The sequence below is a fragment of the Enoplosus armatus genome, chromosome 12 (genome assembly GCF_043641665.1).
Source record: "Enoplosus armatus isolate fEnoArm2 chromosome 12, fEnoArm2.hap1, whole genome shotgun sequence".
Lineage (NCBI taxonomy): Eukaryota > Metazoa > Chordata > Actinopteri > Centrarchiformes > Enoplosidae > Enoplosus > Enoplosus armatus.
In genome coordinates this window covers 24,118,394-24,130,660 of record NC_092191.1, presented here as the reverse complement: position 1 = coordinate 24,130,660, position 12,267 = coordinate 24,118,394, and the positions used below count along the sequence as shown (strand labels likewise).

Genomic DNA, 12,267 nt, shown 5'->3' with positions numbered 1-12,267 from the left:
TCCGTGTACCGATGTAGTCGCATCTTTAACGTTAAACCCGGATTCCGTTTTGCATTGGTGAATCGTTACACCCTAATCAGCTAACAAGGTCAAGTTTAAATTTTGACCTGATGTTGGAGCTAGATGAAAAGTCAGGGGATCACCAAAGTTATTGCAATTCATCCTGAGGGGGACATGGGAATGTCATGATATAAGATGATGATATAAATTCCATGGCAATCCATCAAACAGCTGTTGGGACCTTTCACTTAAAACCACATGGTGGCGCTAGAGGAAGAGTCAGGGGATCACCAAAGTAAGATTCGCCATCATCTGGGGATCATGAATGTCTGTATAAACTTTCAAAGCAATCCATCCAATAGGTGTTCAGGTATTTCAGTCTGGACCAAAATGGTGGTCCCTAGAGCTACACCACTAGCATGGCTAAAAATCATAGCTACGATTTGCAGATCTTTATCTGTGTGCTCTGACCCAACATGCACACAAGAAATCAGGTTACACTCAGAAATCAGGTCACACAGGATGTTTACATACTTTGTAGTAACTTACTTGTTGACATATTGGGAAATGGCTACATTTATTCAGCGCTTTTATCCAAAGCACTTTACAAGGTTTTTGCCACTCATTCACCCATTCACACACACATACATACTCACACACCGATGGCAGCGAGCTACCATACAGGGTGATGGCCAACCATCAGGTGCGATTTGGCCCGCCATAGTCCAACACTGCTGAGGTTTTAGTTAAAGGACAGGCTCTGCAGCGAGAGCATGTCAGTGTGTCTGTTATTTAGAGGCTAACACCTTCATTTGGACTTTGAATTGAACTATTTCGAATACAACAATGCATTGCAACATGTAACAATCTTTCCTTTAATCCAGCCGCTCTACAGTCACAGCGACACTTTCTCTGTCTGAAGTCAGTATATACACAGGATACATTCAGACACAATGCAGACTGTAGTCACCCATGAAAACACAATCACTGAAGTTACATGCATGAAAAGCAGAAGAAGAACAGTAGCTGTATTGATTCAAATGAAATGCTGGTGAGACAACTCCGGTGTAGACAGACTGTTTGAAACCTAGTTACATATATGCTAGGGAAATCAGGTTTCTCTAATCTCCTACCCTGGTTAAGGACACCGGGTTTCTTGTTTACATGACATTTAAGAAATAAGAAGTGCATGTGCACACACTAGCTGAAACTGAATTTGTAAGCATAGGTGACCATCACCATGACTGGCTCGCGGGCAGATATTTGTACAGAAAACCTTAAACAAAATTCAATCTGAAACAACCAGACCAAATTTAAAAGTTAACAGTTCCTCTGTAGCAGGCCTCAGCTCTACAGGGGTCTTTGATGTGGGTATGAGGATCCGACGGCAACTGAAGATTCATCTCCCAGTTTGGGTTCGGGAAACAGACACCCTCCCCACATTTAAGAGTAGGCTTAAAGCTGGAGTGCAGGACTTTTAGATGTAAGTGAATGTCGAATGAAAGTTTTTAAATCTGGCGTCTGTGGCGACATTCCCACACCAGTACTGGTGCGTTTAACGTCAACCAGCAATGATTGGTTTGCCAGAGCTGAATGGTATAGTTCCAGGAAGACAGAGAGACAGAACTGCCATTTTTGGTAACTAGTTAGAGAACGGAGTTGACGCAACTCTCTCTCTCTACATGGCTCTGGGCTACGGAAAAACCTGTAGGCCTATGCCAGAAGGGGGGAGTTATAGTTGTGCTTAGTTATGCTGCTATAGGCCTAGACTGTCAGGAGACTTCGCATGATGCACTGAGCTCCTCTCTCCTTCTGATTATTGTTATCATTATTATTACTTTTATTATTTTTATCAGTATTAATATTATTACCACTACCATTACCATTACTATTACTTTACATCTCTATGTGCTGTATGAGTGTTTTTTTGTCGCCATAGTGCTTGCTCATGGTGGGAACTGTTAGGTCTCTGTAATAATATTATAAAGAGTAAGGTCTAGACCTGCTCTGTGTGAAAAGTGCCCTGAGATAACCTCTGTTATGATTTGGCGCTATATAAATAAAATTGAATTGAAAAAACCCCCGAAAGAAATCATTAGATGTTTGATGGATATCTTTTTCCCAATGCTTGTATTGCAACCCTTGTAATGTATCTTTCCGACTGTAAATAATGGTTGGAGGAATGAACATCCCTAAGTAGCCCATCCATCTTCTTAATCACCCGTTAATGATCGTGACATGTGTGTGTTTGTGTGTGTGTGTGTGTGTGTGTGTGTGTGTGTGTGTGTGTGTGTGTGTGTGTAACTGTGTACGGGCATGCATACCTGAGTGTGTGTGGAAACTAGACTACATGCATGTAATGCTGATTATACAGCAAGGTGATACCACATTCACTCAGGCTTGTGTGTGTGTGTGTGTGTGGGGGGGGGGGGGTATTGCTTTCTTTGTGAGGACCAACTTCAGTTTTAAACAATAATACTTACCTCGAAGGACTGTTTGAAGGTTCAGACTTTGTTTTAAGGTTCGGGTTAGAATCAGGTTTAGGTTCCGGTTGGGATTAGGCATTTAGTAGTGATGGTTACGGTTAGGAGCTAGGAAATGCATTATGTCAATAGAAGTCCTCAGAAGTATAGAAAGACAACTGTGTGTGTGTGTGTGTGTGTGTGTGTGCGTGTGCGTGTGTGTGTTGGCCAATCTAGTACCCATGCATCCTGTAATGGGGAGACAGTGAGAAGGGAAACACAGTGAACTAACACAGTGTGGTTGACAGTGATAGCCACACGTATATGTTACATCTGTCTACTGGAACCAAAAAACGCCCCACTTCTCTGTTTACTCTGTTGGTTATTTATCTCGGCAAACAGTTGCATGTACACGACACTGACCACGATATTAGAATTGTGCTCGCTGTTGAAGATTTGATTTTTATCTCTTAACCTGTTAATAATGTAAACAAGTTCAAATGTTTGAAAAATGGAATTCTTTTCTTGTGAGATGCTGTATGAGAGGTGAAGTGACAGTGAGGAGATATAATCATAATGTACTCATAACAAAGAGTACGAGACACTGGACTAAAACAAAAACTAACACATTGATTTACAGTGATCTAAATGTATAAAATGTATATATACATGTCTTATATGTTGTGATTGAAGTTGCAAATGGAACATTATATGTTGATAGTGCCATAGATCTGCCAGTGCTATTCTTAAAAGTATATGTTACGGTCCAAACTCTAATATCCGAAAATAATAAATTCCACACTGTACCAACTCACACACACACTGAAACGTTACATGAGTTCGCTGTCAAAATGTTCCTGCTTGTGGGCTTATAGGGCAGTGGTTCCCAACCTGGGGGTCCTGACAGGTCACCAAAGCTCCACAAAGGGGGGGGGGTCATGAAGCAACCATGATTTTAAGGGTGTAAGAATTCCTATACAAATAAAATAGAATATACGTGCATTTAATTCATTTCTGTGAAGACAACTAACAATTAAATTTAAGTTAACTAATTTGTTATTAGTTAGTTAGTTAGTTTATATCTTTATTTATTCTTTATAAAGCCAGGCTGCTTGGACTATTAAAACATATGTATGATAGTGAAATTAATAGAAAATCATATTGCATGCAGGTATTACGTTCACTATTTAGGCTAACAGTACAGTTAATTGTTCTGTGCTGTTATTGTTTTTTATGCAATGAATATAATGAAATATACATGAAGATATTTCAAAAGAAGTAGGCTACTTTTTTGTAATTGTATGTGCGTAGGGGGTGGGGGGGTCGTCAGTGTATATACAATGGTAAAATGGGGGTCCCTTACGAAAAAGGTTGGGAACCACTAGTATAGGGGAGTGGTTCCAGGGTAGAAACGTCAGTAGCAAATATCGGCTCAAACTCACGGTTAACGAATGTAACCTAGACGGCGTGGGTTTTACGAGGCCATGTTTTCTGATATGATTTGATTATCTAAACTAAGCATTTTATTAAACGTAATTCGACACCTACAACTGTGTACAAATATGTGTCTAAAGCCCTACTCCTGTCAGCGCAAAATAAAACTCAGGCACTTAAACGACGCTCCTGGAAAAAAAATCCTCGGGGAAACACTGTACAGTATGTAAGCACCATGGATGTCCCTTTCACTATTTAATCTCCTGACCCTGAAAAGGACTCTGCGTGTCTCTCTGTACTCTGAAGTAATGCAACCGTGGTGTAGCCTAACGTTGACTTTTTACTTCTGGCAATTCCATTTACGCTTCAAAAATCCTAAAAGTGGTGTTCATTAGTGAAGATTATCTTGCTGAACAAAATATCTATCATAAGTATCATAAACCACAGAATTTATTTTGTGCAACGATCCAAAATCCCATGGAAAACTCCCATTGGCTTTTTGTCGAGGGAACCAGGGAGATGCTAACTTCCGGGTTGGCCTACAAAAATACGTCATCCCTGCAACAGTCTATATACAGGCAGCGTGTTGGGCTAGTATTCCAGTTGCTTTTCACAGTAAAGGCTTTAAATACTGATTTGTGTTCTGCTGTCTAGTCTTTGTTTGACACAAAATAATTGAAGAGTCCGATCAGGAGAGGAATTGTGGTTGGCCTGAGCCAGCCGGCCAAATCAGGATCAGATCCTACTCAAGGTACTGAATGGGTCGTTATTATTATTATTATTAGATACATAAAACCTGATCCATGTACTCTATTACCATACTGGAATTGGCTCCTAATGCCCAGTGTTTGGAGAGAGTGCACAGTAGCACAAAATGAATGAAGAGCAGCCAGCAGTTTCAAGTACTGACATGTCAGCAATTATATATATATTTATATATATCATATGAAATTTGGCATTGGGAAGTACTCAATATTAAAGGAATAGTACAACATTTTGGTTAAAAACGAGACTTCATGATGCTGTCCCTGGCTGTTACCTCCAGCAGGTAACTCAGTTTCATATTTCTATTTGTGTGCAGATTAAACAAACAAAAACATGAAATACAACATGTTAATCAGTGAGCTTTAGAGGTGTTAGCAGGTGTATTTTTTTACTTTCGACAGAGCCAGGCTAGCTGTTTTCTTACTGCTTCTCCACTCCAGCTCTGTAACACACAGACATGAGATTGATCATCTCACTCGCAGAAAGAAAGCAAATTAGAGCATTTCCCAAAATGCTGAAGTACTCCTTTAAGGTAATGTAGACAGCCATTATCCCTATAAATTAACCAAACCCCAACTTACCATTGGTGTTCAGGGATATATTATGAGAGTCTTGACTGATACAAGTATAATTAAAAAAAAACAGAACTATGGGACCTGTATTATTAAAACACCTTCACCTTTACTACCAGTAACCACAGGGGTCGCCAAATCAACCACGGGCCCTGTTTCAAGCACGTTTGCAACATGAGATAATTTCCTCGTGTTCATTTTGACACATTTCACTAGCCAATACAAACACCGTACACTCGGCACATTCATGAGAGTGCAAGAGCCCTGTCGGACCCGCAAATGTATCTGCAAATTTGCGAGCAACAATCATTTGTGACACGTGACGCTGGCACCATGTGCAACTTGGCACGTCAGCAGTGCTCACAAATCGCTTTAGTGACAGACTGAAATCTTAAATCAGGACTATTCTGTCTTCAAACATTGCTTTACTAAACGCAAGATGGGCTGAAAGTAGCCTAAATATGCATTGTCAAAATCATAATCTAAAATAAATCTCAGACTGGGCTCAAGATTGCCAGACCCTCAATATTAAAAAGGACTGAGACTGGGATCAGTCCTTTGACTTTCCAATGGGAAATGTTAACACTTCCTCCAAACAGTGGCTCTGGTTTTGGCCTCTTGGGCCCCTGAGTGTCTGCCAGTAGGCTGCTACAGTAACCCTTCCAAGTGTTCTGAAACTCATCACAGTTCCCAGTGAGCTGGGAAGAAATGTTGCAGCCCCACTGGTAACAAAATCAGCCAGATTAACTTCACCCCCAAATACCTGAGTCAAAATCTGATGTGCAGCAATAGCTTTTATACTGGAGGGGGAAAAAATCATTATAAAAAAGTAGGGACAAAATGTTCAAGGGTATATTTATCAGTGTACAAATGGTTTAGTTTGAAAGCATAAATTGTTGCATGTTACTTGTTATTTAAACGTAACCTGGGTTGCTGTACGTGATGCACAGCTGACATGCAGTAACCTGTAGTGTGGCAGCGAGGAGATGCTCGCTCTCTGACACAATGACAGCGGCAGCAAACACGCGGGCGCGCGCGCACGCGCACACGCACGCGGCCGCCTGTGATGCTGTGCTGCAGGGTAACGTTAGATAATTGTTTTTTTGTTTGTTTTTTGCTCTCCTCACCCTCCGTCCTGCTCCGTATTGGCTGGCGCTCCACCGGGCCCGGTTGTCCACCGCTGACTCTCCGTTACCGGGCAGCGAGCCGGAGTCCGAATCCTCCCCCTCCTCCAGCTCCTCTTCCCCCTCCTCTCTCTCCTCCGCCTCCCTCTCCTCCGTTTTCAGCCGCTTCGCCGCCCTTCCGTACTCCCCTTCCTCGCGCTGGCCGGCTCCTTCTACCGTCGACATGCTCGCGGCTGCGGTGGACCTGTTGGAGAGACTGTGTCTGGAGCTGGTCAGACTGGCACGTCCATGTCAGCAGTTCTCCTGTAGTGTCTCCTCGTTAAGCAGCCTCCGTATACCTGTCTGTGTCTACTCGTCTCTCTCTGCCCCTGTCTCGCAGCTCCACTCTCGGTCCCTGTCTGTCTTTCTACTGCTCTCCCACACCAGTGATTTTCTGTGTGTGGAGGTGTGAGCGGACAGGACTCTTCCCGCCCCGTGCTGTTCTCTTATTGGTCAGTCTTGTCCTGCACCTTGGAGATACGGTGTATGATTGGCCGGCGGTCGATGCGTCACCAGGCAGCTCTCCACACTCTGCAGAGGAGTGCGCAGAGGGGAATGGTGGGCTAGCTAGAAACAGAGGAGGCAGACTTCAAATTGCAGAGCATAGGAAAAGAGAGAGACACGGTGTCAATGAGAGCATTTATCTAACGGTATTTCTCTGTGTCATCCATCATGTCTGCCTTAATTTTTCACAGGAAATCAATAGACCTTACTATAGAGACTAACCTTTGAGCATTTTTCTAAGTAGGCTATAACGTCCTCAAAATAAGGTCAAGCCAAGTTTCCAAGGGACAAGTTAGCTGCATTGATTGATCAGACACCCAACTCTACAGATCAGGGTGTTTGGGCTGGTGGGATGGTGATCAACGTGATTTTCTATTACTGTATTGTGTATTATTGTTATGCTGTGGGGGAAAATTAAAGGGGTAGTACTCCAGACATAATTGTAAGGATTGTATGGAAGATTTAAAATGCCAAAAAGTAAAATACAATACTTGTATTTCTTTTTTTGTGTACGCATCAACACATGTTTACACTTGTATTGGTCATGAAAACCATATGTTTTTTGTCTTTGATAACCGAATGAATTGTTTTTCATTGGGACATGAATTTTCCATGCCACCTCAAAATCAAGTCTCAACACAGAGAACAAAGTGAAGAGGTGTATTGCATTTCAGTGTTGTCCAGAAGAGAGTAGCTTAAACCTGCCAATATTAAACGCAAAGCACTGTCATTAGTTTTCATGAGGAGGTGCAAGGGAGAATTCTCTGTTATTTAAATGGTAATGCATTGTCAATGCCAAATGAAACTGCCAACTGTCCAATCACAGCCTGGAGGTGCGACACATTGCTGAGGTCAGTTCCCCTAAATAACCCCTAAACTTGTTCTCACTTCCCTCTAGTGGTATCTGTCCCTACAGTTTTATTTGTCCAGGTTTTGAGATAACTATCTCTTGAGATTTCTGCCTCCACCTCAACACAATATAGAGGTGAATTTGAAAAGTGCAACAGCAACATCTCTTTTGGTAATCTCTTGCTGGATAAGATACTGTTAACCGTTTTCACAGGGACAATTTCTTTGGAAGAAAGTCACTTGGTAGAAAGTGTTTCCACATCAAGCTCAACTAGAGCCAGTCTGCCTGTCATTTTCAACCACGAAAGTATTATTTGAGGTTAAACTGGGATTAGCCCTGGCACCCGAAGATTGGGAGCCCCCATTGGTGGCATGGGGAGGGGATGGCAGGTCTCCTGTCAACATATGAATGCACCACTTTTCACACACTTATGAAATAAAACAGAACCTTATAATAGTTTAGTTTTCAACTAAAAGTGAATATGCATTTTTGTCAAAAGAACAACTTCTACAAAAATCAGCAGTGAAAAGTTTTGCAGAGCTCTAATCAAATTATGGCATCATGTCAACAGCATCTGAGTCATCAGGGTGGTCAGTAGCTGCTTTCCTGTAACTGCATGGGGAAGTCATCAGCAGTTGTATGTATAATCTTACTGTTCACAGCAGGCTGTAGCCCTAACATGCAACATCAATCTTTTATTCTTTAATATATACACACATTCACAGTCTGATCTAATCTAAAAGGCATTTTTTTCTGTCGAGCATCAAACTGACAATAGATCTTTTTCATAGCAGACATTTTGACAAGTCACAGCAGGAACGTTACAGGTGTATTATGTATTATCAACCTCAGTAAAAGCTGCATTCCAGGTTAGGCGCGTGCTGCCTCGCTGAGATGTATTACTGAGACAACCAAATGGAAAAGAGCCCTCTCTAATCTTATTAATAACACCAGTTATTCTGTATAAATTCTCATTACACAGAATGGCCCTTGACAGTGTTAGATTATATTATTGGATCATTATTGTTGTATTAATATGTAAATGGTAGTTTAATGGTTGGTCGAGGTGGAGGACATTTTCACCACTTCACCACTGTGTAATAGATGTTGTGTAATTATGCAGTTCATACTATGAATCGGTACAATCAGTTTTCAAAGTTTAAAGGTGATATTCTATATTTTTCTTAAAGTTAACTAATTCCATGTCTCTATAGTAAAAGTTCAGTTTAAGTCACGCAATGAACAAATGAATCTGTTGGTGTGGGATTTGTTGACAGTAAAACCAATTTTGAATACTGCCAGCCTAGTCCTTAAAACTACTAACTGGCATGCAATATAACATTAAGAGCTTATCTGAAGCAGGCATGAGTGGTACTAATCATGACGAGTGAACTGATCTTGTGTAAAATTGGAGGAGTGCCCCTTTGAAAAAAAAAAATTCTTAGACACAACCCTTGCAGAAATCTTGCAAGCTTAAAATGCCTCGGTGATGCAATGTTTCAACATGCTACAAGTTAGTCAGTGGCTCAAATAATATGCGTGACTCTGTCAGTCACAAGGTTACAGCCATGTTGTGCATGCATGTGCTTCTACAGACATGCGTATGTATCTATGTCTATGTGTGTGTGTGTGTGTGTGTGTGTGGCTGTGCTTGGGAGGCCTGGGAGTGAGGTCACACACAGAATTAAGCAATACAGCAGAGCCACTTCCTGTTCCTCCCTGTCTAACCCCTGTAGACACACTTAATCTTCCTCTCTGTCTGGTCTTTCCCATGCCGCCTGTTTTCACACGCTGAAGCTGTGATTCAGATCAGCTTTCAGGCAGCTCGGCCTGTTGGACAACAGTGCAGCTGAAAGACGAGACCGTTCAAATGATCCCTCCACTTAATACTTCCAAAAGGGTGTGATTCACACACGCACATACAAATTCACACACACATGCACACATTAATAATGGGTGGGGAGTGGAGAGGGTAATGATGTCAGTAATTATATCAGCTTACATACATACAGAACTGTTTAATTATTGTTAGAGTTTTCTTTCCTTGGCAGCACAGCCAGCTTTTAATCGGTGTCACCGTTACAGACTAACGGTGCTAACCCTGGGGTATATCTAAATATATATAATGTGGGTATTGTTAAAGAGTTTAAGTTTTTGCACCAGTATGAGCATAAGCTTTAAAGTCTGTTGTACGGAATATGAACACAACACATCTCAGGCCTGCAAACCTCAAGTGAGATGAAAAAGGTACCCTCCCCCTGTTTGGGGTGTCTGGGGTGAGAACAAGCTGTTGACAATTTTAACATGTAAATGAAGAATTGTGGTGTACTCTGAGATTGAAATGGAGTGGGGGTGGGGGGGGGGATGCATCTTTCAGATATTTTAAATTAAGGCTGCCGTGGGGGCCTTGCAAAAAGTCAAAAGAACATGGCATTGGCAAAAACCCTGCCAACACCTCTTGAAGCCCCGTGTCTCAATGAGATTACCTGTCTACATAAAGGTTAAATTAAGAAACACTACCTCCACGAGTTTAAGTGATTGTTGTTGCTGCTTAGCCGTGGCTTAGCGTTGCAATAATTTGATGTGCGTCAATGGCAGACAAAAGAAGTTAGCTGGTAACGCAATGTTTTGTTGATTTGTGCAAGGTAACATTACTGTAGCTTAAAATGCGACATTTCAACTGGCATCACTGAAAACAAAAGTGCTTACCTCAGAACGGTAGTATCCAAACGTGTGGTCACAGGCTCCTCCATCCAAGTACAGTAGGTTTCCAAATGAGCTGGATTGTGTTGTGTATGTTACAGGTTGTGTAACAGCCCATCAGAGCCAACTGGCTTTACCTATTCTATTTACATATTCCCATCATCGTGCAGGTGATCAAAGTGCACAAAAACTAATCTTAAAAATGTGAAGCGGCTGACAATGTGTATTGTGTGCACTGGACCTGACTATGTACATATCCTGACTGTAACAATCCATGGATTCTGAACCTCATTCGAACCATAAGCAAATATCTGATAATGTCCCAAAATTCTAGCAAACCATGTGTAAAGCACAATTAGGATCCTTTCAGCTCCAAGCTGTTGGTGTGGTGTGGAAATCAATGAACACTTTTCATTGATTTCCCCTTGTGGGTTCAAGCAGCCTGATGATGCAGGTGGCAATAAGTGACCTGTCAGTCCACAGGAAACAGGAAATTGACCCTTTTTTTCCGTTGGAAACTGAACTGAACTACATGTGGAAGCTTTTCAGTTTTACCAGCAGTGGGGGCTAAAGAATGTAGTTTGTCTGGTAAGGGGGCACACAGCCAGGTTATCTATACAGTGACGTGGCACAGGTAGTACAGGTAAAATTATTTGTTGATCAAAAAAGTTAGTCGAGGGGATTTAATTACCAAGATCAACTCGCTAGCGGCTGCCACTTCACTTGTTCCCCTCAGTGGCCGCTCACACTGGTCATGTGGTTGGTTGGGCCGGCCGGCCGGCCGGCTCTGGTCTTCCTCTCATGTTGCCAACTGTGCACTGATCAGTTTACTTTACTGTTTCACAGTTAATAGAGTGCTGCAGGAATGAGTCCTAAAACCCGGAAAAAATGAGTTCGCAGTTTTACACTTCCTGTTCCCTCGACTGGAAGTCAACGGGTTTTTTGAATGGGTTTTTGGTTAGATGCCTGAGATAAGGTCTGTGATTAACACAAGCTTAAGAGATTTACACATTTTGTTCTGCGACATAAAATACGTCAGTAGATACCCTCACTCGTGAATTTCGAAGCTTTTACGTGTCTTAAAAAAGGCAGTTGCTAACAAGTGGCTAAATGAGACTACAGAGGTTGTCGCGGACATTAAACACGGAAAGTCATCTACTCACTAGTCCGCCTTTACAGCCTTGTTGTGTTTATACTCTATATCTATCTGTCTGTATATCTATATCTATCTATGTTCTCTTCAAAGTGAAGCTCAGCGGTGGTGACGTTGAAGTAATGCGACCGTGGTGGAGTTCCTTTACAGCCTAACGTTAGCTTTTTACTTCTGGCGATTCCATTTATGCTTAAGAATTCATAAAAGTGGCGTTCATTAGTGAAGATTAATCTCGCTGAAAAAAAAATGTGAGTATCATAAATGTCTGTTTGCCACGGAGCTTATTTTCTGCCATAATCCAAAATCCCATGGAAGAATCCCATTGGCTTTTTATCGAGAGAACCAGGGGGATGCTAACTTCAGGGTCTGCCTACAAAAATACGTCATCCCTGCAACAGTCTATTGCCTACCTTTACATCCGGCAGACATGGAACAACATAGCATTCATTTGGGGTCATGTTTCTGTCCACCTGATGTATTTACCCTGAAATCAATATCTGGCTCCTTGGCTCCTCGATGCTTGTCGACATTCACCATCTGCCTGACACCATAGTCTGTCTGCTGTTGCTGGACAGGTAGTGTGGGTGGGTGGGCTATACTGATAACTAGTACAGGTACAGCTACCAGAGTCTGGCAATGCTGCATACACACCATTGTATTT

At 41.9% G+C, this 12,267-nt stretch overlaps 1 protein-coding gene across 1 annotated transcript in view; it reads right to left on the bottom strand.

The window, feature by feature from the left end:
* Window positions 1–6,582, bottom strand: part of LOC139294077 (heterogeneous nuclear ribonucleoprotein L-like) — a 44,379-nt gene extending 37,797 nt beyond the window's left edge. Inside the window, exon 1 of the mRNA XM_070915856.1 lies at window positions 6,361–6,582. Coding sequence (XP_070771957.1) covers window positions 6,361–6,582 — 222 coding nt within the window. The remainder of the gene's footprint in view (window positions 1–6,360) is intronic.
* Between the last annotated feature and the right edge of the window lie 5,685 nt (window positions 6,583–12,267).